General features: G+C 41.5%; 1 protein-coding gene across 1 annotated transcript; it reads right to left on the reverse strand.

Moving 5' to 3' along the window:
- Window positions 1-1,694: 1,694 nt before the first annotated feature.
- Window positions 1,695-5,375, reverse strand: DSEL (dermatan sulfate epimerase like). Its single transcript, XM_065398325.1, has one exon. The coding sequence runs from the start codon at window positions 5,373-5,375 to the stop codon at window positions 1,695-1,697; it is 3,681 nt and encodes a 1,226-aa protein (XP_065254397.1).
- Between the last annotated feature and the right edge of the window lie 22,515 nt (window positions 5,376-27,890).

Here is a 27,890-nt window from a genome sequence, read left to right on the forward strand (position 1 = left end):
ATTTCATGACAACTTCATTAGTAATGGGGAAAAAAAAAAACAGATGGTAAAGGAAGCAGAGGTCTCTGACATCATCTATGGTTTGATTTACAAATCTGAAAACATTTACAGTATGTATGCATTTCAAAAGAACGCAGAGTAAGATAAATTAGGAGACTTTCAACATTGTTTTTTTTTAACATTGTCTTTTTCTTTAAAAAAAAGAACATTGTGAAAAGAAAAAAAAATATGGCTCAAGGAAAAACACAAGAGCAGCATGACAAAGATATTACCAAAAGCAAATATTCACCCCACAAAGGGTGTTTATTTCCAAATTGATGTGACATTTCAGTGCAGATTTAAAGAAACAAGGATCATATTTTAAAATAATCAGATGCTGGAAAGAAATTACTAAGATTAATTGTCATCCAAGCCTGGAATAGGTGAGAGAAACCTCTTTGAAGTGACAACGCAAAGAGCAACCTTGACCAGCCATAAGATGTTGATGGCAAATCTAGTATACATATGTAACTGATGTATGTATACTGATGAAACACAGGTCTGGAGATTTATCTGGGCTCTTCTAATCACTATATTCCTACCTGATATTAATATATTACCACTGATGATGATGACATCAAATGTTTGCATTGACAGGAACTCCTACACCTTTGCCACTGGAATTAGTGAGAGTTATGCACAATGGTCAGCTAAAAAGAAGAGAGACTTCATAGTGTGTTACAACAAACAAAGAAGGATGGAGGAGTCTTACTGAGAAAAGAGGAAGTTCCTTCAGCTTCTCTTAGCCAAGAGGAGCTGCACAGAGCAGCAGCATCAGTAGCGAGGACATTAGCAGCTTTGAAAATCCAGGGGCAGTTTAGTATGGTGGAGCAGTGTCAGAGTTCCACAGGATCCTTTAGAAACCTCCCAGCTAATATTTAACTGATAGATTTATGGGATTTTATGGATTTCTTGTGATGGTTTCCCTCTCCCGCCCATCCCCAAAGTTCATTTAGTGCTCACAGAAGGTGCCAGATTGATGGAACTGGAGACTGAAGTCTTCTCTTTATCTACAGAATAGTTACAGCAAGAACTCGTCCTCATAAAACCCTACCAAAGTGCTTCCGTTCTGACCTGGAACCATATCACATGTCATTCAGTTTCTATGCCTAGTCAGTCCTTGGCCTGTCTGCTGAGACTGCTAATAAGGAGCCAGATTTACCAGTACACCAACTCAAGTGATGAACAACAGATTTAAACCCCAGTTCTACTGAGTTTATGGCTACTTTGCCCCATTGGAGAAGCCAGTGGCCGGAATATACTGCAAATCTGATCCCAAGGCGCTGCCATTATGAACTGGGCTGAGACCAGCAACTCATTTCATATAGGCCACCAAACAGCCATCAAACGGTAACTACTTTGGGCAACTACCCACTTGGGCTGGAGTCAAATTGTTCATCTGGAAGTGCAAGGCTCCATAATTTATTACCAATCCCTTGACCTATCCATTCCCCAGCTGGTAGATTTGTAAAGATTCACACAGCTTTATTTGAAAGGCAGCAAAAGTAGTTATAAGTGTTTGTTTTTAAAAATCCTGCTAGAACAAATATCTATTTTTTAAATAAATCTTTCTGCATGTAACAGACTGTACACACATTTTACAAGAATAAACAAACTCTCTAATTCTTATTCACACACTGAGGAGTTGGGGATCATTAGTGCAAACTACTGCTGACCTGCAGCATTTGAACTGTAAACTTTGGATATCCTAAGTGGTCCATCAAGGTACAGCAGATGTCCTCAATCAGTCTAATTTCCTCAATAGGCATATTTTGTTCCCAGGCATGAATACTAGTTGGTGATATTTCACCTTCATAAGGAAGGTAGAAAAGATTGGTGGAGGTGGCAAACAATATTTGGTTTAAGCTAGCAGGAGACAGAGGAATACCAAGGAAAGCATAAATTGCTTCAGCTGTCTTCTGAGGAGAGCTCACAATATCTTCAAACTTGACCAGCTGATAATTTGTCTGCAGCAGATCCCCATTTACTCGCAGCGCTGCTGCTGTGTTTGCTAGCCACAAATGGGACAGCACGGAAACTGCATTTGACCTAGAATCCAAGAGTTCTTCCCTCAGTGATTCATATTCAAAGGCATAGCCTGAATTTAAACCACACTTTTCTTTCCCGCCTTCCATTTTAAACAGCATAGCTAAGTGCTGTGGAACATTTTTCAAGGAGTAAAGGCTTGGCTTACTTTTATACAACATTGAGTAGATCCATGCCCGAGGATCCCTTACTACATACAATGCCCTCATTGAGGGACCTATGATTTCTTGAAAGAAAGGAAGCTTTAATGTCCAGCTCCCACTATTTAAACTAAGCACAGGACGTGCATTTGGATAATAGGCAAGGTGTCTCCTCAGTTCCCTAACGTATTCAGCATCTTTGTCTAATTTTCCTCTTGTTCTACTTCTTTGTTCTGACAAAGACTCTCTCTTTCTGGATCTTTTCTTTTTGTCCTTACTTATGGTAGAATGCTGAGCTAATTTACTTCTGCTGGCTTCATGTAAATGAATATTTTGTAAATGCAGTTTTGTGTCTTGGACTAGGGATTGGAGCCAGCCTCGGAGTAGACGGAAACGGCCACTTTGGATATCAGAAGCCTTCCATTCACATGCATCTACAAATGGGTCAATTTCAAATTCAGTTTCAGGAATATCAAGGTAAGTTGTAGGGATCCTGATGTATATGAAATCACTGCTGTTAAAAAAAAGTTGCTTTAAAATGTCTGCTCCAGAACTGGGAAGTGAGGTAATTACCACATCTGGCAAAACAACAGGGTTTTCTTTTAACTGTTTGGCTGTATTGCCTGTATCGGGGTCTACATTTATGATATCACTGCTCCATTTTGCACAGATAGGCTGAGTGCAAGTGCTCCATACATCCAACAGTTCAATAAACCACAGTGTGATAACCAGTATTAGTATCCAGCGCAACAATTTGCTGAAGGAAATGTAAAACCGCCACTGAAAAGCCAGTATAACCAAACTAATGCCCAAAACTAATCCTGCTATTATATTCACTTTGAATCCAAATGGGAAAACTGTTCTATTATTTGTTATCTGTTCTCGTACAGCTTCAGTGCCTAGACCAAATTTGATAACTTTGTTTTGATCAGCTACCTTGGCAAAGCCACCAAATCCCAAATAATTGAACCTTGTCCTCATACTGTCATATTCAGTCACAATGGAGACAATATTTTCAGTGTTGTTGACATTTAGAAAAATTTGAAATCCATATTTGGAATCGTCTATGAACCTGCAGTTAGAAACATTAACATACGGTCCATAGAACACATATGCGATTCTTGTAACAGTGGTTTTCATAGGAAAGGTAACATTTATGAACTGAGTCCACCGCTTTTTGAACTCTGCTGCTTGCTCTGCCTCTTGTATCCTGGCAACAGGACTACTCCCATGATGATCAAACCAAAACATCTTATAGTGAGCATCCCACACATCCATCATGGCTCCACTATATTTGTTCATAAACTTATAGGGTATATATTTAAAATCAATGTCAAGATTATGAAAGAAGGCACTGACAGAGCTGAGGGGAGAGTCTTTCTCCTTCTCAATATGGTCTACTACTAGCAATGTCTGAGCATTTAGGAGTAGCAAAGTACGATACACGCTTTTCAGTTTCATTGCAGAAGAGTAGGCAGATGCTGCCTCACCACTCACAAACATCATCTCCCCATACTGAGAGGCTGTTATAATCTCTCCAGCTGAGTCTCCAACCTCATCACCAATCCACTTAAGCCACTGTGCACACTCCCCAAGTTGTCCCTCCCAAGGTTGATTACACTGACTTGTAGGAGATGGAGCAAACACCAGTACATTATTCAAGTGGCTGAACTTGGGTCCATATAGGGCCTCGGATACAAAAACCTGTCCATTGGGGGCAAAAGTAAAGGAGTTCTGATCTGGATGTTCATGCCCTGGATTGAAACTCCTCCATCCATCAATCCAGGAATATGGCTGAAAGTGAACTATGTCATAGACTGCACGGCCACCAAGCTTTCCAGATTTAAAAGACACAAAGGTATTGGTTTGAGTATTTGGCAACCCAGCCCCATAAGTAACAACCCCCCAGTTAGGAAACACATGCATCTTAGCAGTGCCATAGTCATGGGGAGGTTGAGGAGTTAGTTCTGCAGCATACCAGATGTATTCAGTGTGAAGTGTGCTCCACCTTTGTGCGGTGGATGGCACCATCGGGCCATCCTTGGGCCTGTGCTTTCTAATCTGTTGTGCCAGCCAATTGCCAGCTCCATTCTTCATTACAAACTTATCCAGGAAAACCAGCTGGCTTTCAGGGCCATAAAACCAGTTATAATTAGAATCTGCTATGCCCACAGTCCTCTGATAGCCTGGTAACAGTGTGGCATAATAAAACCAAAAGTGCATTTTCAGCCAATTGTTTTCTAGGTTATTAATACCAAAATGACGCTGGGCCAGGAAAACATATTGGGTTACTGACTTAGCTGTGTAACTGCCGTAAGCTACTCCTTCGTCCAAAGAACCATCTACGATGTGATTGAGCAGAAACATGGTTTTTTCCATCACATCAACTACAGCATGTTTCCAAATATTTGTCTGAGATTTTTTGTCCACCCCAGTAACCAGGGCGCCTGTGAGCAGTGCTAGCATATTAGTGGCTTGGTGGTTATGGAGAAGTTGCTTTCCCCATGAGCGGACTTTTGAATATTCGTACATTTCCTCACTCACAACCCATATCTTCTTTAGATATTTTTGTCTTCTGATGTTATCCAGTGAGCTATATAAGAAGTCAAAAGCAGTGGCAAAACCTGTTAAGGAGTGGCCAAGTGGCACTTCATCTCCATGAGCATTCTCAACCAGCCAGTCTTTGTAGCCAGCCATTCTGTCCATGTATTCTAGAACAAAATCAAAGGCAGCTTTATCTTCCGGGCATAGCAAACAATAAAAAGCTAAGGGAGGCAGATTGTTACCATAAATCTCATTCCACTTTGCAGCAAAATCAGCATGCTTGGGTGGAGGTAGGTAGTATGATGGGTTGGACAGCATAACTGTCACTGCACCTCTGATAGCTCTGAACAGATGTAAATGGCTTGTACGAGACTTTTGCCTCAGTGCTTGGATATCTTCAGCATCAAAATATAAGCTTGGATGAAGAACGGCTTTTTTCAGCTTCTGGTTGGCACTGAAATCTTGCAGTTTCTGTTTCTCATATTGATCCACATTTTCTGTGAAAGTCACCCAGTCAGAGTAATTGCTTACAGATTCTTCAAAAGTGGAGAGAGCAAACATCGCTAACGCTAGGAATAAAATATGTACTGTAAACATAAGAGCCATGATCCATTAGGCAGTTCCTTCCCTTCAAGCATACATCTTTACAAAACACAGTGTTCAGATGTCAAATGTTGATCCAGCTAATATAACAGTGTACACTTAAGGCATTTTTGCTTAAAAACAAAAGAATAAAATAGACTCGCTGCTCAGCTTATCTGAAGTACAGTACTGAAAACAAAACAAAGGATTTCTGAAAAGTTGAACCACAGGTGCCTTGTCTGTACTTTGTACAGCTACAACGGTAAAGCATAACACATTAAACTAAAGGGAAGGTAAAGTCTCTACATTTTCCATGTGAAACACAGTCTGATTACATAAGTCAAGGGATTAAAAAACATAGTATCTTTTTTGCTGAAAAGCACTGGAAAAAGATCCCAAAACTTGAATTTAAAATAATTGAATTCACACAAAAATCTTTCCCCCTCACATTCTGATAAAATGCCATTCCTAGAGTAGGAAAAAATTGCACTGATGATGAAATTTATTCAGAACATTGTTTTGTTTTTGCTGAAGTAGAAATGCTCAGTACTTTCTACAATAGACTCAGATGTTAATTTTACTCTCCCTAGCCTTCCTGTTCTCTCGTTTGTATAAAAAAATTTCTTCTTCATAGGGTTGAGAGAGTGAAAGTGGGGGAGAAAAACAATAACATTTCTCCATTAGCCTCTCTCTCTGGAAAAAATATATATAGTATTTCTAATTCCTGTTCATGTCTATTTGTGGAAGGTTTGTTTTGATGAATATTCATAAAATACACAATATGCTCTCATGTCGTCTTCTATTATCTTCATTTCATCTTCAACTAGTGAAATCCAACCTATGTCTCAATGGTTCCGATGATTCTACTCTTCCCATCACGAAGTAAAAGTAAAACACTTGAAAGGGGCGCAAAGCCAGTGTTTTTCAACCAAAAGTGCTATTTCTGTTTTCTGTTGGCTTTGCATATTTGATCCTTTCTGTGGAAACAGAAAAAAAAGGAAAAAAAAAGTTCTCTGATGTAGTATAGATCTCAAAATATATTCTACAAATATTTAAAATGCATCACAAAGAATTTCCAGGTTCTCATCTACAGAACAGTAAATATTAAGGCTATAAAGAAGCAATAAAAGAACAACCTTGTGAAAGTCTGCTCACTAAATTAGCTTCAGAATCAAAGTAGAATTAACTCATTACCCGAGTTTCTATTTTATTTTATTTTTACTTTTTCCAAGTTGTCTGAAACTGCAAGGCCTGAGAAATTATTTTATCTTTTTACATTAGCAGAGTTAATGCAACTGTAATACTCCGTTAGAAATAAAGAACAGGCTTCCCTTCCAAACAGTTCCAGTATGTGTCTGTGTATTCTCCTAATCATTTAAAAAAAGTTAAGATATTAAAATTTTCCCAAGTTTCTCAACCCTTTATTTCTACAGAACCTATATCATACAAGCACATATACTGGATGCCCTGCTTCTAAGGGTGAAGCCTATTTTTCCTTAAGGGAACATATATCAAAAGTTTGATATTACTCCATGTGCACTGTATACTCCAGGGGTAGGCAACCTACGGCACATGTGCCAAAGGCAGCACGCAAGCTGATTTTCAGTGGCACTCACACTGCCCGGGTCCTGGCCACCGGTCTGGGGGGGCTCTGCATTTTAATTTAATTTTAAATGAAGCTTCATAAGCATTTAAAAACCTTATTTACTTTACATACAACAATAGTTTAGTTATATATTATAGACTTATAGAAAAAGACCTTCTAAAAACGTTAGAATGTATTACTGGCATGAAAAACCTTAAATTAGAGTGAATAAATGAAGACTCGGCACACCACTTCTGAAAGGTTGCCGACCCCTGGTATACTCCTTACCAGTGTGGCCACAGGGTGTATATTTGACTGAAGCCATCAGAGGGCGCTATGAATCAATTCGTGCACAGCAAAATTTCTCCCTTTGCTTATGTTGGGTTTGGACAACTTAACAGGTTTCGGTTGCAAACTGTGCATATGTTAAACGCATCACTGATAGTCTCATCTGACCTCTCACGCTACTTCTGTGACAAAATCCTCCCCATCTCTCCTCTTTTTGCACTTATGCATGTTTTAAAATATAAGGCCATCAGCTTACCTTAGCAGCCTCTCTTGTCCATGCGGACAGAGCACCAGAGCTTGTGGCAGAAGAGCTGAGAAAAGTGTTGAAAAGAAAACAGCAGGCTGCAGTGTAGTTTCTCTCGGGCGCCCTCGGCTCTTCTCCTTTCGGTTTGCTCTGAGAGCTCAACTTCAGACAGGATCAACTGAACTTCAGCAATTTGTCAGAAAGCTCTGCCCCGCAACAGGGCCAGGGGCCGCCCCCTTCATCAACGCGGGGACTGACTTCTGTTTGTTGTTAATACTTATAATTACAAGTGCCGGCAAATCTCTTTCTCTCTCTCCAATAGTGTTCAAACTGCTCCCCAGAAAGATCAAGCGGGGCGGGGGGCAGCCAGCGCTACAAAATAATCGCCGAGGGCGGGGATGCGGTAGGGAGAAAACAAAACAGGACTCCCCAGAAGAGTTAGCTACACATGCGGCAGGCTGGGATGCCCTTTTGGCTGGGGGAGCAGTTCTAGCTGCTGCGGCGGGCGAGCCAGTGGCTGTCTCCAGAGTGGAGCCCCCTTTCTGCCTCGCAAGCCGATGGCACGGCCACCTCTGCGGCTCGCTGTGCAGCCCAGCAGCTGGGGCTGGGAGTCGAGAGGCAGCTGCGGAGAGGAGTGAGAAGGAGGCAGCGCGGCGGCGGCAGCAGCATTGCCAAGGCGGGCGGAGCTAAGCCGGCTAACAGCCCGGGGGCTGCCCTTGCTTTGCTTCTGCTCCAACTCCCCCGGCGGCCCGAATGAGCATGTGCGAAGGGTGGGTGCAGAACTCCTGCCTTTACCTTGCCCCGAGAGCCGCGGTCCAGCGGGAGGTAGGGGCGTGGGGAAGGAGGGAGAGGGATGCTGGGGGGACAAGGAGATGAGTGCGTGGAGGCGAGGGGCAGGTTGTGGGTGAATGGGAGGGCAGCGGGTCTGGAGGAGGGAGGGATGGGGTACGAATTGGGGACACTGAGGGTCTTAGGAGCATATCAGATGGTCAAGTTAGTAGACAGATAAACAGCTGTTACCTCCTGCTTGAAAGGAGCCTGCCTGAGACATGCAACCTCCTGGTTACCTGCCATAGGATCATAATTTTCAGTATAGATACATAACTCCTTAAGTGAATGGCAAAACTCTCACTGTCTGCAGTGAAGCTAGGATTTAACTCTGTGACCTAGGGACCTATTGGTGCCAAGCTGGCAGAGGGCACAGGAGGTACAAGAGTTTTACATGGACCCACTGAGTCAGATACATGCATAATAATTCTCTAACTGGTAACATGTGAGGTCTTTACTGAAAGCCAGTAGCCCACTGGTCATCATAACCACTGTGAGAGGCATGTATGGATAATATTTAAGGAGTTATGTATCTATATCAGTGGTTCTCAACCAGGGGTACACAGAGGTCTTCCAGGGAATACATCAACTCATCTAGATATTTTCCTAGTTTTACAACAGACTACATAAAAAGCACTAGTGAAGTCAGTACAAAGTAAAATTTCATGCAAAGACTGGTTTATACTGCTGTATTTACCAGGGGTGGACAAACATTTTGGCCCGAGGGCCACATCAGGGTTGCACAACTGTATGGAGGGAGGCTGTGCCTCCCCAAATAGCCTGGCCCCTGCCCCCTATCCGCGCCCTCCCACTTCTCGCCCCCTGACTGCCCCCCTCAGAACTCCCAACCCATCCAACTCCCCCTGCTCCTTGTCCCCTGACCGCCCCTTCCTGGGACCCCTACCCACTATCCAACCCCCCTGCTCCCTGTCCTCTGACTGCCCCGTCCCCTATCCACACCCCTGCCCCCTGATGGCCCCCCCTGGGACTCCCACCCCATATCCAACCACCCTCTGCTCCTCATCCCCGGACCACCCCCTCCCGGGACCCCCCACCCCTAACTGCCCCCCAGGATCCCACCCCCTTATCCAATCCCCCTGCTACCTGTTCCCTAACTGCCCTCCCGACCCCTATCCACATCCCTGACCCCTGACAGGCCCCCCAGGACTCCCACTCCCAACCCTCCCTGTTCCCCATCCCCTGACCGCCCCCCCCAGAACCTCCACCCCATCCAACTGCCCCCTCCTCCCTGACTGCCCCCCAGGACTCCCGCTCCCTTACCCAACCCCCCCCGCTCCCTGCCCCCTTACCAGCAATAGGAGCTCGCAGCCGTGACACTCTGCCAGAGCCAGATGCGCTCCCCACGCTGCTCAGCGGGAGCGGTTGGCCAGAGCACGGCCCGTGCGGTGGCATGGCTTCGGGGGAGGGGGGAACAGCTGGGGAGGGGCCGGGGACTAGGATGTGGCCCGGGGGCTGTAGTTTGCCCACATCTGGTAGATACTATACACTGAAATGTAAGTACACTATTTATATTCCAATGTATTTTTTTAATATAATTATATGGTAAAAATGAGAAAGTAAGCAATTTTTCAATAATAGTGTACTGTGATGCTTTTTTATGTCTGATTTTGTAAGCAAGTAGTTTTTAAGTGAGGTATAACTTGGGGGTATGCAAGACAAATTAGACTCCTAAAAAGGGATACAGTAATCTGGAAAGATTGAGAGCCACTGATCTATACTGAAAATTAGGTTTTTATGGCAGGTAACCAGGAGGTGACATGTCTCAGACAGGTTCCTTTCAAGCAGGAGGTAACAGCTGTTTATCTCTCTGTCTCGTCATGTGTGTGTTGGGCATTGTACGTCTCATACTGGATGCCTGTTTGCATACTGAGCCAAATGCAAATGGTGAGATTGTGAAATCTTCATGAGAGGAAATGTACAGGAAGAAACAAACAGCAGGAGAGGATCCTGTTTACAAATAAAGACAATGTACTGTTGGAGTACATCTGGGAGTCAAGAGATACCCGTTGGCTCTTTCACCGAGGAGTCAAGCTGAACAGTGTACTTGTCTCATGAACAGCAGATCACAGCCCAGCCTGGCTGCAAAATGCTGGAAGAACTTTGGGAGAGCCCTGCTCTGTAAAACATGAAAGTACCTAGTGCAGGCTCTAGAATGTGGGTTATGATTTTATTTGATATGTAACCATTTGTTTCCAGTATTTCTACTTGCTATTATTTGAATCTCTACTCTGTTAAATAAACTTATACTTGTTTTCACTATGAACATATCTAAGTGCCGTGTGTTGAGCAAAGCGGTGTTCTGAGGTGAAATAGCAAGCGGGGGTGTACTGTTTCTTTGAAAGCAACGTATCTGTGAATGCTGTGAGTGTCCCCTGGAACAGGCCGGACACTCAGGGAGAGGCTCAGACAGCTCAGGGCTTGGTGCTAACTGTAGAGAGAGAGCTGGGCCTGCAAGGCCTAGAGGGGAATATTTATGTTGCCCGTGGCCGGTGGAGTCAGGGAACTGACACACGGCAGGCACAGCCCTGGATACCGCCAGGAAGTGTCACACATTCACAGTCTCAAACTCCTCCTACAAGCCCAGAGCAGCTGCTTGCCTGCCCTAAAATAAGGAACAGTGAAATAGTTAACAATGAGGATCACTGCATTGACTTTACACTTCAGACTCAACATGCCAAGGAGATGATGGGGGAATACCATACCTCTTTAATCCATTGTCTCTATCTTGTTTGCACCTCAGGCAGATCAGGTTCCATCAGTTCAGGTTAGTAGTATTATTTGTATTACTATAGCACAGTGTTTCCCAAACTTGGGATGCCGCTTGTTTAGGGAAAGCCCCTGCTGGGCCGGGCTGGTTTGTTTACCTGCCGCATCTGCAGGTCCGGCCAATCGCGGCTCCCACTGGCCGCAGTTCACTGCTCCAGGCCAATGGGAGCTGCTGGAAGCGGCGGCCAGTACGTCCCTTGGCCCGCGCCGCTTCCAGCAGCCCCCATTGGCCTGGAGCAGCGAACTGCAGCCAGTAGGAGCTGTATCGGCCGGACCTGCGGACGTGGCAGGTAAACAAAGCGGCCCGGCTGCCAAGGGCTTTCCCTAAATAAGCGGCGTCCCAAGTTGGGAAACACTGCTATAGCACATAAGAGTCATAGGCCAGGACTTTATTGTGCTAAGTGCTACACAAACAGAACAATAGGGTGATCCTTGCCATAAAGAGTTTACAATCTAAGTATAAGACAAGAGATAACAGTTGGATACAGACAGGCAGAGGACTACAATGAAACTATAGAACAAATCTACTCTTTATGTTTATCAGAGAATATGCACCAATATAGGGATACCAGGATTATCAGCAAGTGCATATTCAGGAAACAGAACTTACCTGCTGCTGCAAAAATCACAGGTTTCTACCCCTTGCAATACCTACTTAGCAATAGTAGAGCTTATGTTTTCCAGCAAGTCAATAGAGGGCAATGTAATTACAAAGTGATATATTAGAGCATGTCATTTCAATACAGGACAGTAAACAAACTAGTATGTTACATACAATCTGCATACAAAAAATGTAGTTCTCCACAATACACTATTCTTTTATAAATAATCTATTTTCTGATTTTTTTTAATCTGTGTTACTCATCAGTGATTTGGCCCTCTCACAATTTGATGCATTATGAAACAAAGATAATTTGCTATTTCATTAGAAATAAAGAATGCAGCAATGTATGTGCTTGTGTTTTAATTCTTAATTTAAAACAGTTAACATTTTCATAGTATCTTACCTTTTATACCAGCGTTGTACAAATAGTGCAGGCATGAATTATGCATTAACAATAATGCTAAGCATAGTCATTGAGTTCACTTTTAATTTGATATTCTAATTTTAAATGTAATTAACTCGTTACACAGAAAAAGTGCTTTTTTCACAACCATAAAGGTCTAGAAATTTTGTTACCATTAAAATAAAAGCTTACATGTTGCAGAAATTAAGGAGGCACCAGAGAAGTACCTGTATACCACTAGGTATTGGATTAGTCTAACCCCTCTTTGTAACATTTTCTACAGTGAAGACCTATTTCTATGATGCACTGGAATGGCTCCTGGTCAGCGTTAGCTCTAGGGTCTTGTTCTTGAGTGCCTTACTGAAATGGAAAACGCCTACCTACTCGTGGTCACTCATACAAAAATAAACCAATGAATACTATTCTGTGCCCAGCCTGGCTCCCAGTAAACTACTGTGGACCATTGGTAATAATAGAAATATAATCTGGTCCCTGATTTGGTCTGCAGTTTGGATTCTTGGTTAGGACATTAGGGTCCATGTTTATAACTGCCTGATTTAATAAAAAGCTGTTCCTTTGATTTTAAGTGCTCAACAGAGAAAAGAGAAGGAGTGAGATCTTTTGAAATGTTACTGATCACTGTATTTATATACTGTACCTCAGAGGGAAAGTGTTTTAATCAAATTGAGCATGAGTCACGACCTGTCCCAGGCATAGCCCTTTTCCTTCTTCCTTTTTCCTTTTTTCCCCATGATATTTTAGTCAATACAGCTTTATGCTTGAATATTTCTTAAGCAATGCGTTTAAAAACAAAGCACTTAATTGCATAACCGTCTAATCTTGAGAAGAATATAAGAATATATAATGCTACTTGGCCTGCATTCTGGAGAAAACGTTAAATGAAGTAAACTATTGTAGGGCTTCTGACTTTTGGTTTTAACCAATGTACACTGAAAAAACTTGCAGATTTTACAAAAGAAAAGTACCCACTCAACACTGGAAATTGTTACTTGTATCTAAGGGCTTGTCTACACGAAACAGTATTGTGGACTATGGGGGTGTGATTTTTATAGTGCACTACTGTGTTGCCCATTATTTGGTCTGTGTAGACTCTGCTACTGCATGCTAAAGGTTCCCCAATGCACTTTAATATTGTGCTGTCTGAACCAGCACTACATTAAAGTGCACTAGGGAACATTACAAAGACATTACTCATTACATTATATACTACTATACTGTAGTGAGTAAAGTATATGATATACATAACTGATTACAGTATATATACACAAGCGAGAGCCCTGAAAAACTCCAATTTTGGACATCTACATAAAACTCAAAAATTGCAAAAAAAATTATGCACTTTTCAAAAATGCTCTGGAGTCATTCTAAGATGTAGGGTACACCCTCTGGACATGACTTTAAAAGAAAAAAATGTCTGACTATGGGTGGCTTGTGTCCTCCTCTCAGAAATATCTACACAATGGTCAAAGATAGGCAGAAAGTTCTTTGTCTGTGAAGTTATAGAATAGCTGTCATATGATAGATTACTAATGGAGGAACGTGAGCAGGGGCAGGTTTTGGCCCCATAGGAAGCAGGCATGAGCCATGGCCCTCCAAACCGCAGATGTTTTGAGAGCTACAGGCTAATCCCACAGATTGTGGAGCTTCCTTTCAAAGCTTGAGCTTGTAAATGAAAGCCCAAACCCTTTGGAATATTCCCAATATCTACTATCCCCCATACAATCACAGCTGCACTTACTTTCTTCCCTACTGCACCTTTCCTCCCATTAAATAGACTTTTGAAGTCATAGAGGTGCAACTTCCATTAGTTGATGACAGCAGGATCAGTATGATTTTATGCAGTATGATTTTATCCCTGTATGTTTGCAGTAGGGTGATGCTTTAAGGAGTGGCTTTATACCAGCTTCACACCCACCCTGACCAGCTAAGCTACTTGCCATCCAAAAAGAGAAAACCTACAGAAGCATGAGCATATGGAGAGGCTTGCAGTAGGTCAGAAGATGTGGGGAATGATGGCCCAAATTCTCTTCCATCTTACAGATACTATGCTCCAGGGGATTTGTGACCTGCTGATTGCATAGATGTTGAACCATGCAACGTGAGGTATATTCAGAAGTATGATCACTGAAAAGAAATTGTTGAATGCCCAACATGGTCACCAAGGGCTCAACTTTTCCATTGAAACATAGCTCCTCCAGGAGCAGTAAGGCTTTGTACCACCCTCAAGATGTGCTATCTATCTAGCTTAGGATTTTGCACTAGCAACCATTGTTCTAGTAGTGAAGTCTGAATTCCTCAAGCACCATGCTCCTCATGCACAGGGGCAACATGCCTAGAGATGCATGACATTTCATGTGGTTACACTCTATGTGCAATATTCCCACCACTTTTGAGATGCCATGAATCCAGAAGAAGAGAGCAGCCCCTTTTCTCCCCTGATCATGGGGCGGCAGTTGTGGCTGGCCAGACATACAATGGAGGTTTCTTGCACTTTCTCACCAGATGCACTAATGTAAGCTACAGTCAAGCCTCAAATTAGGTGTAGATATAATGATCTAAGTAGACATCTGAGGCTTAGTCCAGCTTTCACTGAAATCAATGGAAACATTATTATTATTATTGAGAGTCTAATCAGACTCTTTGAGGACTCATGAGCAATGCTGAGTGAGGAACCTCTAGAAAATTGTGGCCACTAGGTGAAAAGCTCTATTGAAGAGGAAGAACTAAAAAATAAAGAGGGAGAGCTGTTCTGAAACATCATCACAATAAAGTCTTGGCATCAGGTTACTTTTATATTAATAGTTTTCAGTTTACACTGATGGGGACGGGAGGGTCCAACAGAATGGTAGTGACTCAAATTTCAGAGGAGTCAGATTAAAGTAATCAGCAGTACTAGTCCTGGTAATAACCAAATTATTTGGTTAAAATGAGTTTAAGAATTGTGTTGCCATTCTGTTTCTGTTAGTGGGATGGGGTCAGTAAAAGTCAAGGTCATTTTCAGAACCAGTAATTGTTAACAATCTTCCTATCTGAGCCTATTTATAGAAGAATGCTGGGAAACTGTCAATGAACTGTGTTATACTGTGGCATTTTTAAGTATTCCTCATGACTTGGTACAGGCTAAAAAACAAACTGCTTTATGGCTGTCAGCAGGAAAGACATGTGTTTTACAAAATGAGAAAAATGAGATTTGACTGAAACAGAAGATTGCTCTTGACATCATTTTAGTGTATTAATATAAGAAATAATGGGTCATCATCAGAGATGTGCTCTGGTGTACTACTTCAGAGATAGCGCCCAGCACTGATACCAAAATCAGTCATCTGAAAGATCTTGAATATGCTAATGGTGTGATCTTGCTTGAGTACAGGCCAAATGCTAACAGATGGAAGTGAAGAAGGGGGATAAAGAATCAGCTGACCTGCAACAAAATGTGTGCCAGTGTCAAAAAAGGACTTAAAATATGTTAGTAAATGATGAAAGTGTTGACACTGATGACTTCATGTATGCTACATTAATATAGAAGATAAGCAAATCAGTCAGAGACATTTGGTGCTTGTATAAGAGGAACAGAAGAATCACATGTGAGAAGAACAAAAGAATCACACTATTAACCAAGAAAGGGAGGGGTTTTTTGGTGAATCAGTTATCAGGGTTGCTGATAAATACTAGAAAAGGCTAGAATTTTTAAAAAGGGAAAAATATACAGTGTATAAAAGATTGATATCTGAGATGGATTTTTTTAGGGTCAAGTACCAACACAATGGCCAAGGAAAAGTGTAATTACTGTGGAGTATGTAGAACAGAGCAGAACATCTGATGATGCTGTTTTGAATATTTTTCTAATTACCAATCAAAGACCAATTAGAAAACAATTAATTTTATTACTACTAGATTAATTTAACTGAGCTTACCTGAAAGTGCACAAGCAAGCTGGAGAACAAGAATTCTATTTTTTTTTTCCATTTCACAAAGACTCCACCCTACAAAGCTTGCAGAAGGGTATTGAATTACAAATGTTACATCAAAAGAACAGACTGACCATATGCTACAGGCCCGAGTGTTAGCTGTGTGGAAGCAGTGTATGATTTAAAATCTTTCTTGACTGTCATATATACTACACACGAGGGAAAAGAAACTGCTCATATCTACTTCATGTAACATTTTATCAAACACAGCAAATGTCATAAGTGAAGGTAGTTTATCATTATTGAAGATGCTGCTGTGCAGTACTGAAGGAGATTTTCAGCAGGTTAATATATCACAGTGTGAAGTTCATAGTGTGGCAAATGGCGAGCACAGAAGTCTATCCTAGCAGAAGTATCAAATTCTCACTGTGCAGACTCACCGCTAAATGGAGAAGAAAAACAAATCCTAAAAATATTTTGAACAAGTATTTTTAGAAATGGGTAAATATCCTACCTTCCTTATTATTACTGTTTTAGCTGTTTATTGACTGATCCTTGCATGCTGCTGTGTGAAGAGTACCAGGCAGAGGGTTTAATCATAGCAAAAAAAAAAAAAAAATGGGGTGGAGGGAAAAAAAAAAAAGAAATGCAGCAAGCACACCTCCTCTTCCTTGTTATCAGTGCCACCCTAGCCTATGAATTTCATGAAACTGATTCTACCAGAGAAAATCATGATAAACACATCAGGTATCAATCTCTGAAACAGACTATGAATTCATGGTGGAGCTACACATACATTTTCAAATATGTGCTAGTTTGGTCCTGAGAGAATCTCAACACCTATAGTCCCAGGCCCTTACTGTTTATAAAAAGCACTTCAGATCTTTAGATAAGACAAGCTAAGTGGTTTATCAATTCAAAGTATTACATTCTGCAAGCTATAGTTTCCCATTTCAGCCCTAGAAATGTGCAAATTACAATGTGATAATGAGAATAGTAATGCATGTCTCTGCTGCCTTCATAGAATTTAAGACCAAAAGAGACCACCAGAGTGGCCAGCACATCCCTCGGCCCGCGCCACTTCCCGCCGCCCCCATTGGCCCAGAGCGGCAAACCGCGGCCAGTGGGAGCCACGATCCGCCGAACCTGCGGACACGGCAGGCAAAGAAACCGGCCCAGCCTGCCAGGGGCTTTCCCTGAACAAGCGGTGGACCGGCTTTGAGAACCACTGCTTTAGACCAGTGGTGGGCAACCTGCGGCCCACACCATTTCCTGCAGCTCCCATTGGCCGGGAATGGCGAACGGCAGGCACTGGGAGCTGCAAATGTAAACAAACTGTCTGGTGGCCCACCAGCGGATTATGTAATTGTAGAGCAAGCATAATTTTACAAGTGGATTGTAAGTAAAGATTAAGTGCAAAAGGACTGATCCTATTTACCCTTTTGGTCTAGTATCACAGTTCCTATATTCAGTTCAGGGAACCCACATATTCTCAGCATATCACCACTATTACAAACGTATGCCCTTGCATTCTCTTGAAATTTCAAATCTTTCCATTGACTTCAATGAGATTTGGATCTGGACCTAAATCCCAGTACACATGGGAGCCACACACCTGGTGGCATTTCATTACCAAATAGTGTGAAGTTCATAACTGTTAGGCAATCAGAGTTCAGGATTAATATTTTAACTTGAGAGAGAGAAACAGACTCAGACAATAGGGAATATTCTCAGAGAGCCTTTGCTAGACAATGGGATCACAGAAAGAGAGCAATTACATCATAACACTGAGTACAAAGATAATTTTGATCTACACTGCTTTCTCCAAGACATTACAGGGGTCTTGGACATTGGTACACCTTGGTCCGTCCTATCCTCAGCCTGTGGCACATGGTAGTCTAGTCTCCTATGGGCTGTAACGCTTTGGTCGAATTTTGCTTGTTATGTTTAGTATATGGGTGCTGGGTGGTATTGGTGGCCTGAGATATACAGGAGGTCAGTCTAGAGCAGTGGTGAGAGAGTTTTCTAAATATGTTGTATGTGTATTCTGGCCAATTTTAACACTTACATAACCCTCACAAACATTAACTAGTTAATAACCACACACCTCACAAGAGGAAATGAAGGCACAAAGATTAAGTAATTTAACTAGGGCCACAGAGCAAGTCAGAGTGAGGATCAGAATCCAGAAGTCACCTTATTACTGTGCTTAGCACTTCTTATACTAAGATGCCAGAGGCCATGGTGGCTGCTCTTCAGTGTTGTGGGTTCATTTTGGCTGGCTGCCAGGAGTTTTGGTGGTCTAGGGTCAACATCAAGAGTTTAGGCTACACTGCCCCCATGGCCACACATTGCTCTGGCTTCATCCTAGAAATGGAATGACATTTGATCATGTATTTCACAGATCCCCAAAATCAGCCCCATGCTAGAAGGAGGAGACCATGCAGCACCAGTAGGCTTTAGGGAAAACTGGTGGTACATTTTAAACCTAATGATTCCTTTGTTTTCAAGGCTATCTTTGTCAGGAAGCGAACTAGAAACTTACTGTTGTCCCCTCCCAAAATGTAAATAGTGACTAGCTCTGAAATTCTGATGTGTTGAAAATCAAGGGGGAACATGACCACATGGTTTACAAGACCCAAAAGTAATCTCCAGTAATCTCTGCATCACTCTAAAGGTTGCATTTTTGAGGTTTCTCTCTTTGTGAGATACAGAACTTGAATATTAACTCATATATGTGCCTGTAAATTCTATTACTGAGACCCTAACAATCTGATGTCTACCTGTCAATGTGGGTTTGTGTACAGACAAAAGACAGCTCTTTTGAAAATATGGCTCTAAATGAACCAATGTATTGATCAGTCTCTACTTGATTTAGGCTGGATGATCTTGTCAAGTGATCTCAGGCTGTCTCCTAGCATTAAAATTCCAGATCATGGAAAAATCAGATTTTGGATTCAGCCAAGCTGTTCAGTAGAAAACAGACTGGAACCTATGAAAATCCCATTTTTATTAAGTAGGCTGTCTTTTCAATTTGATTTTAAAAGACTAAGAGTTTATAAGGTTCTTTTGGAATGTTTAGAACTGTGGATTGCTTTTAATGACTGTTCACGAATCTTGTCTATTTGTGCTCTGTCCTGCTGAGTGTTACTAGCAACTTGTGTGTCTTTGCCTTTCAAATATTGCCAGAGATTTCTTCCCATCTGTTTGTTTTGTTTTGCTTACAGTGATATTTGTATTTATTAACTTTAACTGAAGGACTGGAGGTCTGAAAAAGATACCTTACAATGAGAGACTGAAGGGGATCGATCTATTTTGATTATGGAAGAGAAAGTTAGGGGGCAACTTGATCAGTCTGTAAGTACCTACACTGAGAACATATCTGATACTAGCAGGCTCTTTAAAGAAGCAAGGAGAAGTATAATAAGATCAAAAGCTGGAAGTTGAAGCTAGAAAAATTCAAACTAGATATAAAATGTAAATTTTTAACAGTAAGGGCAATTAACTACTGTATTGTATCAAAAATGTGGTTGAGTCTCCATCACTTGATGGAGTGTTTTTTAACTTAAGACTGGATGTCTTCCTAAAAAGATGTGCTCTAGTTGTTCTACAAATTATTGGGCTAGATGAAGGAATTAGTGGGAGAAATTCAGTGGCCTTAAAATCTAATCTTTTATTAAAGCAGGAATCCTTTTATGGCATTCATTTGTTTGGAAAAGTGGGAAAATACAATGGCCATTTATAAAGGTCATGTAAACAGTTTTTTGTCATGACAATTGATACTGTAATCCTTGCTACTAATATAATTGCATTAACTATTAATTATGCCTTTAAGGCAGCAATCCAGATCGCCACCTGCACTATGCTATGACAAGGCCACCTGTAACAGTCCAGGCTGCAGCTGTTAGGTTGTTATGTCAACAATTCATGTATGAAACAAAAGGCCATGTTTTCTTTGTTGAGGTTTTTAAAAGTTAAACATATATTCACAGGATAAATACAATAGTGAAATAGCCTTGGGTCCTTGAAACTTTATATTTCTATTCGTAGAAATGAAAAGTTACAATCACTCAAATGCATGTTCTAAGCAACAGAATTCAAAGATAAAAGGACTAAGAAGGATTATATGCATAAAGGGAACGTTTTATTCTGTTGGTGGGAAATGCCTAGGACAGGCAGATGCCATCATGGATGCTTCAGATGACACAGAGCAGTTAGCAGACCTCTGCCTATTTTCAAACATGATCACTTATAGATCTCACTGATCAACAGACATGTTCTCTCTGTTTAAAATACTCATGATTTTACTCCTTTAGATTTCAACAATAAAAAAACTATTTTCCCAAAGGTATGTGTGACACTGCACCCCATATTCTTCATAGTGGTAATATTATGATATGATTATGGCATAATTATGATGCATTTTGTACAAGACGGAGCAAGAACGGTGTCATTGGAAAAATTATGATTTGCTGAATATGATCATCTTATTTGTATGCATATATCATTTTTGTATCTGAAGTTATGAATATTGACTATGTATCTGAATTTCACATATAGTCACACCTGGGCAACACCCACTAGGCAAAATGCTTCCAGTCTAGATTACTGTCTGGGAAGGGCCTATTCAAGGTAATGGACCATTAGGAAAAACAATAGGCCTTAGGAAAAGCTTATCCCCCACCTGGTGAGACTTCCTGAGAATGCACCAGACAGCCCGTAAGTAATGGCTGCTATGATTCAGCAAGGTATGCAAGGGTATGACCAGGCCACATGACTCTGGACTCCATTTTGGGATGTCTGTATTTTTCTACAAACTGGTCTGGGAACCAAGCTTTGAAACAAAGGGTTCCCATCATACGCTAAAGCTATATAAGGCAGGGAGTGACATCATCTGTTGTTCCTCACTCCCCCACAACTGAACACCTAAGAGAAGCTCCTAAAGAAAAGGACTTGGAATGGGGATGGGAATTTGGATTCCAAATTGCACAGCAAATGCAGCTAGTCCCTTAAGAATCTGCAAGCCTGCTTGTATCGTCATCAGTCAGGGTGAGAGACTGCTAATTCATATCCAATCTATCTAATATGTTAAGCTTAGTTTGCGTTTTTGTTTATTTGCTAGATAATATGCTTCGATCTGTTTGCTATCCCTTATAATCACTTAAAATCTATCTATCTTTTATAGTTAATAAACCTTTTTTATGTTTTAATCTAAACCAGTAAGTTTGGAGTGAAGTGCTTGGGAATCTTAGCTCAAGGGACTGTTGCATTTCCTCTCTACATTGAGGGGGAGGTGAACTGGATAATAAATTCATACTGGTCGGGGTTTTGATCAGGGCAGGACGGTACAGCTCTGGGGTCCTAGACTGGGAAGCTGGTGGTTATTTTGGCTGTAGCCTCTCTTTTGTTGGTTCATGCAGTGTCTTGTCAGAGATCCTGCATGTAACTGCAGCTGAGTGTGTCCCTACCCGTGTGAATGCTGGTGGAAGTGTAGGACCAGAAGCAGCTCTTCAGCTTGTCACAGCAGCCCAGTGTAAGAGGGAGCCCAGTCTCATGAGTCAGAGGGCTCAGTGGTACCCCAGTTCCAGGTGGCAGCCTGGAGGGAACCTGTCACAGTATGGACCCACTAAAAGTTACACTTACAATCACAAATGATGATCACCCAGCAGCAATAAAATAATCACAAATAATCAATTAACTCAGCCAGCCAATATGGAAGCAACACAGCCTCTTTAAATGTCAAGGCTGCTTCCCCACTCTGAACTTTAGGGTACAGATGTGGGGGCCTGCATGAAAACTTCTAAGCTTAACTACCAGCTTAGATCTGATCCACTGCCACCACTCTCGATGCTAATTCCCTTCCCTGGGTAGCCTTGAGAGACTCTTCACCAATGCCCTGGTGAATACAGATCCAACCCCCTTGGATCTTAAAACAAGGAGAAATTAACCATCCCCCCTCCTCCCTTCCACCAACTCCTGGTGGATCAAGATCCAACCCCCTTGGATCTAAAAACAAGGAAAATCAATCAGGTTCTTAAAAAAGAAGGCTTTTAATTAAAGAAAAAGATAAAAATCATCTCTGTAAAATCAGGATGGAAAATAACTTTACAGGGTAATCAAACTTAAAGAGCCCAGAGGACCCCCCTCTAGCCTTAGGTTCAAAGTTACAGCAAACAGAGGTAAACACCCTAGTAAAAGGTACATTTACAAGTTGAGAAAACAAAGATAAACTAACACGCCTTGCCTGGCTGTTTACTTACAAGTTTGAAATATGAGAGACTTGTTCAGAAAGATGTGGAGAGCCTGGATTGATGTCTGGTCCCTCTTAGTCCCAAGAGCGAACAACCCCCAAAACAAAGAGCACAAACAAAAGCCTTCTCCCCCCCCCCCAAGATTTGAAAGTATCTTGTCCCCTTATTGGTCCTTTGGGTCAGGTGTCAGCCAGGTTACCTGAGCTTCTTAACCCTTTACAGGTAAAAGGATTTTGGAGTCTCTGGCCAGGAGGGATTTTATAGTACTGTACACAGGAGAGCTGTTACCCTTCCCTTTATAGTTATGACAAAACCCTTCAGCAATTTACCCTCAGGCTTTTCCCAGACCTTGTGTGGCTTTTGCAACACACCTGGAAGATCATCAAGTTCAAGCTATTTCAGAGCAGAGCTCACTACAGCTGTACCAAACAAGATATTGTGCAGAACTGGTCAGAAATTTTTCAACAAAACAGTTTTCCATCAGCGAATACAGATTTGACAGGATCAAAAAGTTCCACACAAACGTGCCAATTCTTTCAAATTCCCATGGTTACCAGGTTCCTTACTCTGTGACAGCCCACCAGGCAGGTTTCCAGGGACCGGGACTCCCAGGCACCATGGTTCCCTGGCCCTGCAGCAACCCACAAGGTAGGCTGCCACAGAGCCCAGGCTCCAGGCTTCCAGTTTCAGCAGTCTGCCTGGCAGACTCCCAGCTCCTCAGCAGCTTGGTGAACAAGGAAATCAGATAAGATGCTCACTCAGTACTAAACAGAATAAGAGCTGTTTTGAATGATTTTAGAAATAAAAATAAACTTGAAAAAATACTAGTAAAATATAAAAGTAAAAAACCATTAAATTTAATGAAAAAGTCAAATTTGAAACATTTCATGTTGAAAGCACAAAACATTTTCAAATTTTGAAACATTTTTTTCAGAATTACTGAAGAAATCTGAAATTTCCAATTTTGTTGTGAATCAAAAATTTTATTATTTCAGAATTGCCCATGGAATAGGAATTTTGAATTTAAATCAGCTGTAATAGTGCACAACAACTTGGGGAAGAAGCCAGTGCCCAAAAAGATGCTTTCAGATGTGATAGTCCACAAAAAAGTTGAGGACTCCAGAAGGGAAGATGACACCCAGAAGCTGGGCTCAGGCAGTAACAGAACAATACTTGTTGTATTTTCTTTTACTTTGGATACACTATGGGATTGCTCACATGCACAAAGTAGCCTATATGCCTATTAACAGGTCTGGAGCCTTTGAGTCATATACAACCGCAACTGAAGTAATCAGGAATCTTTTCATTGACTCCAGTGGGCAATGGATCAGATCCTTTGTTAGTGAAGCTACATACGTACAGTGAAAAAGTCATGTCACTAATACTACCAGAGTTTTATACAAATACTATATGCACTTTAAAAATATCTGCATATTAGATACGTGCAGGATTACACTCTCCCAAACCAGCTACTATATTTGGTCAAAGAGCTATTCATGGTAAAGTACTAGTGTATAAACATGGTATACAGTGTAGTCTTTTTAGCCGATATCTTGCTATGGAAATGTATTTCTAGAAAACTTGGCATATTCAATCTTGTTATCCTACAAGATGTTTATTTTCAGCTTAACATGAAAACATTGTAGTTCAAAAAAGTAAGTAATATATAATAATATACTTCATCTTCATCTCCAGCTTCCTTTGGGGTTGTGTAAATGCTTTTTCGGTTTTCCCCACTTCCAACTCTATTTTAAATAAATAAAAAGATGAAAGACTTGTTAATTATGGACAAATATGAGCTAGGGAAGAGAATACACTAAAAACAGTTAAAGGACAACAAACCTGTATAACTCCAACAGAATGTGATTGAATTTAACATTTGATTGCTTTAACGGGACACTGTTTTCTTTGTGATTATGTAGGTAGCAAATTCATAGTGTGGATTTTGCTCAACTCTTAAATTCAGGAACCAGGATAAAATTTCCGCCAATATAAAGAGAGACTCTTCTTCAAAGGGTACTTTTCAGCTAGGATTGTTTTTCCCCATGGAGTGCCACTTAAAGGGGACGCAGGATGGTATAGAGTTCTTCGAGAAAGCATGAGAAAGAGGCTGAGCATCAAATAATTTTTAAATGACATTTACTCTTTAAATAAGCTGGTCAGCAACTCAGCTTCCCTGTTCCTCTGCGCGCGCGCGCGCGCACACACACACACACACACACACCCCAAAGAGGTAAATTGACACTAGACACCAAACAATGGCTGCAACAATGTTGTTGGTTTCATGGAACAACTTTCAATGAGAGTTGATTTGGATTTGATGACATCCTTTTATGCAGAAGCATTAACTTTGTGGATACTTAGACAGATACTTCACTAGTAAGGTTTTTTTGCTGTCTTAGCAAGAAACAACAGATCAGTTTCAGCAATGGGGAATATTGCTATTATTTTTGAGCTACTCCACTACTTTTACTGCCACAAACAGTAATGGAGAAAATTGGAGAATATCCAGTACTGAATATCCTTCCATAAGAGGTTCTATTTCTGAAAAATGATCACATCCCTTCTTTCTTTTATTTCCCCCCTCAAAAACGTACCCTGTTGCTCTGGGGTCAGACACAACACTGGTGTGAAAATGTAGCTACTTTAAGGCAATGGAACAAACAATTGCAGAAATGCACAGTTAATGAAATACTGGAATATTCTAGCATCAGAAAATATAAAACAGACTGGATTTTGGTACCTTTATTTTTTGCAGATAGCTTTCAGTCTGATTCTCCAGTCCACATTGTTTAATATTACACACTTGTTTAGAAATTTGAAATTTCCCAATCTAGTTTAAAGATACCAAGCTCTTTGTTCAAAAGACATTTGATTAGAGATTAATTGAACTGTTCTCCACAATAGTGCACCCTTGGGAGAAGGCACCTCAGTGAATATACCAATTAAGAGTTGCACTCAAACAAAAATAAGCATAAGAACAAACAGTGGCATTAAGAAGCAAAAAAAAAAAAAAAAAAGTAGTGGAGAGACAATGTGAACTAAAATGCAGTGTTTTAAAATATTATGTATTTAGATTCAAAGCCCCATGGAAAGCGTCTTGTTATTTGCATTTTGTTTGGATTTTTGAGGGTAGGTAAGGAAAGGCCAGGAATCTAGGCAAGGGGTAAACATACTAGGCTGGTAGGTTGAAGTGGCAAATAACTAAGTTAATTCATAGTTAAGAAGGCTTGATGGCATGTCATCCCCTTTCAAAACATTGAGTTGAGCAAAATTCAAATGTCTGAATACCAGGATTATCTTCAGTGGGATTCTGCCTGTTCCTACAGAAGGACAGCAAAGGGCAGACAGAATTGTGAGGATAAATAGCTGGCTGAGGGAGTGGTGCTATAAGGAGGGCTTTGGGATGTATGGCCACTGGGAGGCTTTCGGGGACAGACAGCTGTTCTCACGGGATGGACTTCACCTGAGTAGGGAAGGAAATAGACTTCTGGGAGGGAGGCTGGCTCATCTCATCAAAAGGGCTTTAAACTAGGAACTTGGGGGAGACGGTTGGGAGATGTCCAGTTAATCTCCACGCCAGATTCCAACACTGAAAAAGAGGGCAAAGAGATAAGCACAGATATAGATAGGGGTAGGGAATTAGACATAAGAAGGAGGGGGCGGATGGACACTACGGGGTCCGTACCAAAGTGCATAACTAATGGGAGAAAGGATAGACAGCATACGGTAAGATGTTTATACACCAATGCGAGAAGCCTAGGTAACAAAATGGAGGAATTGGAGCTCCTGGTCCAAGAAATGAAACCTGATATCGTAGGAATAACCGAAACGTGGTGGAACTGTAGTCATGACTGGAGTACAGGTATGGAAGGGTATGTGCTGTTTAGGAATGACCGGAAAAAAGGTAAAGGTGGGGGTGTGGCACTGTATGTCAATAATGAGCTAAAATGTAAAGAAATAATAAGTGATGGAATGGATAAGACAGAGTCTGTCTGGGCAATGATTACACTGGGTAAAAGAACTACTAGAGCCTCCCCTGAGATACTGCTTGGGGTGTGCTATAGACCGCCGGGATCTAGCCTGGATGAGGACAGAGAACTATTTAATGTTTTTAAGGAAGTAAAAACTAATAAGAGCTGTGTAATCATGGGGGACTTTAACTTCCCGGACATAGATTGGGGAACAAATGCTAGTAACAATAATAGGGCTCAGATGTTCCTAGACGTGCTAGCGGATGAATTCCTTCATCAAGTAGTAGCTGAACCGACGAGGGGGGATGCCATTTTAGATTTGGTGCTGGTGAGTAGTGAGGACCTCATTGAGGAAATGGTAGTAGGGGACAACCTTGGCTCGAGTGACCATGAGCTAATTCGGTTTAAACTAAATGGAAGGATTAACAGAAATAAAACTGTGACTAAGGTTTACGATTTCAAAAAGGCCAACTTTAATAAATTAAGGCAACTACTTAGGGAAGTGGATTGGGCTAACATACTTAGAGAGCTAAAGGCAGATGAGGCCTGGGATTATTTCAAGCTGAAGTTGCACGAGCTGTCCGAGGCCTGTATCCCGAGAAAGGGGAAACGGTTAGTAGGCAGGAGAATTAGACCTAGCTGGATGAGCGGGCGTCTCAAAGGGGCGATTAAGAAAAAACAGAAAGCGTACAAAGAATGGAAGAGGGGAGAGATCAGCAAGGAAACCTACCTTATTGAGGTCAGAGCATGTAGGGATGCGGTGAGAAAGGCCAAAAGCCGTGTAGAGTTGGACCTCGCGAGGGGAATTAAATCCAATAGTAAGAGGTTTTATAGCCATATAAATAGGAAGAAAACAAGGAAAGAGGAAGTGGGACCGCTGAAGCATGTAGATGGAGTGGAGATTAAGGATAATCTAGGCATGGCACAATATCTAAATGAATATTTTGCGTCGGTGTGTAATAAGGCTAATGAAGGGCTTAGGAATAGAGGGAGCGGGACAGAGGGGAATAAAGGAGGGGCGATTGCAATTACAGTATCAGAGGTGGAAGCCAAACTTGACCAGCTAAATGGGACTAAATCGGGCGGACCGGATGATCTCCATCCTAGAATATTGAAGGAGCTGGCGCGAGAAATTGCAAGCCCCTTGGCGATAATTTTTAATAAATCTGTAAACTCGGGGGTGGTACCAATGGACTGGAAAATAGCTAATGTGATTCCTATTTTTAAGAAGGGGGAAAAAAGTGACCCGGGTAACTACAGGCCTGTTAGTTTAACTTCTGTAGTATGCAAGGTCTTGGAAAAAATTTTGAAGGAAAAAGTAGTTAAGGACCTTGAGGTGAATGGCAATTGGGACAAATTACAACATGGGTTTACGAAAGGCAGATCGTGCCAAACCAACTTGATCTCCTTCTTTGAGAAAGTAACAGACCTTCTAGATAAAGGAAATGCGGTGGATCTAATTTACCTCGATTTTAGTAAAGCGTTTGATACTGTGCCGCACGAGGAATTATTGGTTAAATTAGAAAAGATGGGGATCGATATGAAATTCCAGAGGTGGATAAAGAACTGGTTAAAGGGGAGACTGCAGCGGGTAGTACTGAAAGGTGAACTGTTGGGTTGGACGGAGGTCACCAGTGGGGTTCCTC

The sequence above is a fragment of the Emys orbicularis genome, chromosome 2 (genome assembly GCF_028017835.1).
Source record: "Emys orbicularis isolate rEmyOrb1 chromosome 2, rEmyOrb1.hap1, whole genome shotgun sequence".
NCBI lineage: Eukaryota > Metazoa > Chordata > Testudines > Emydidae > Emys > Emys orbicularis.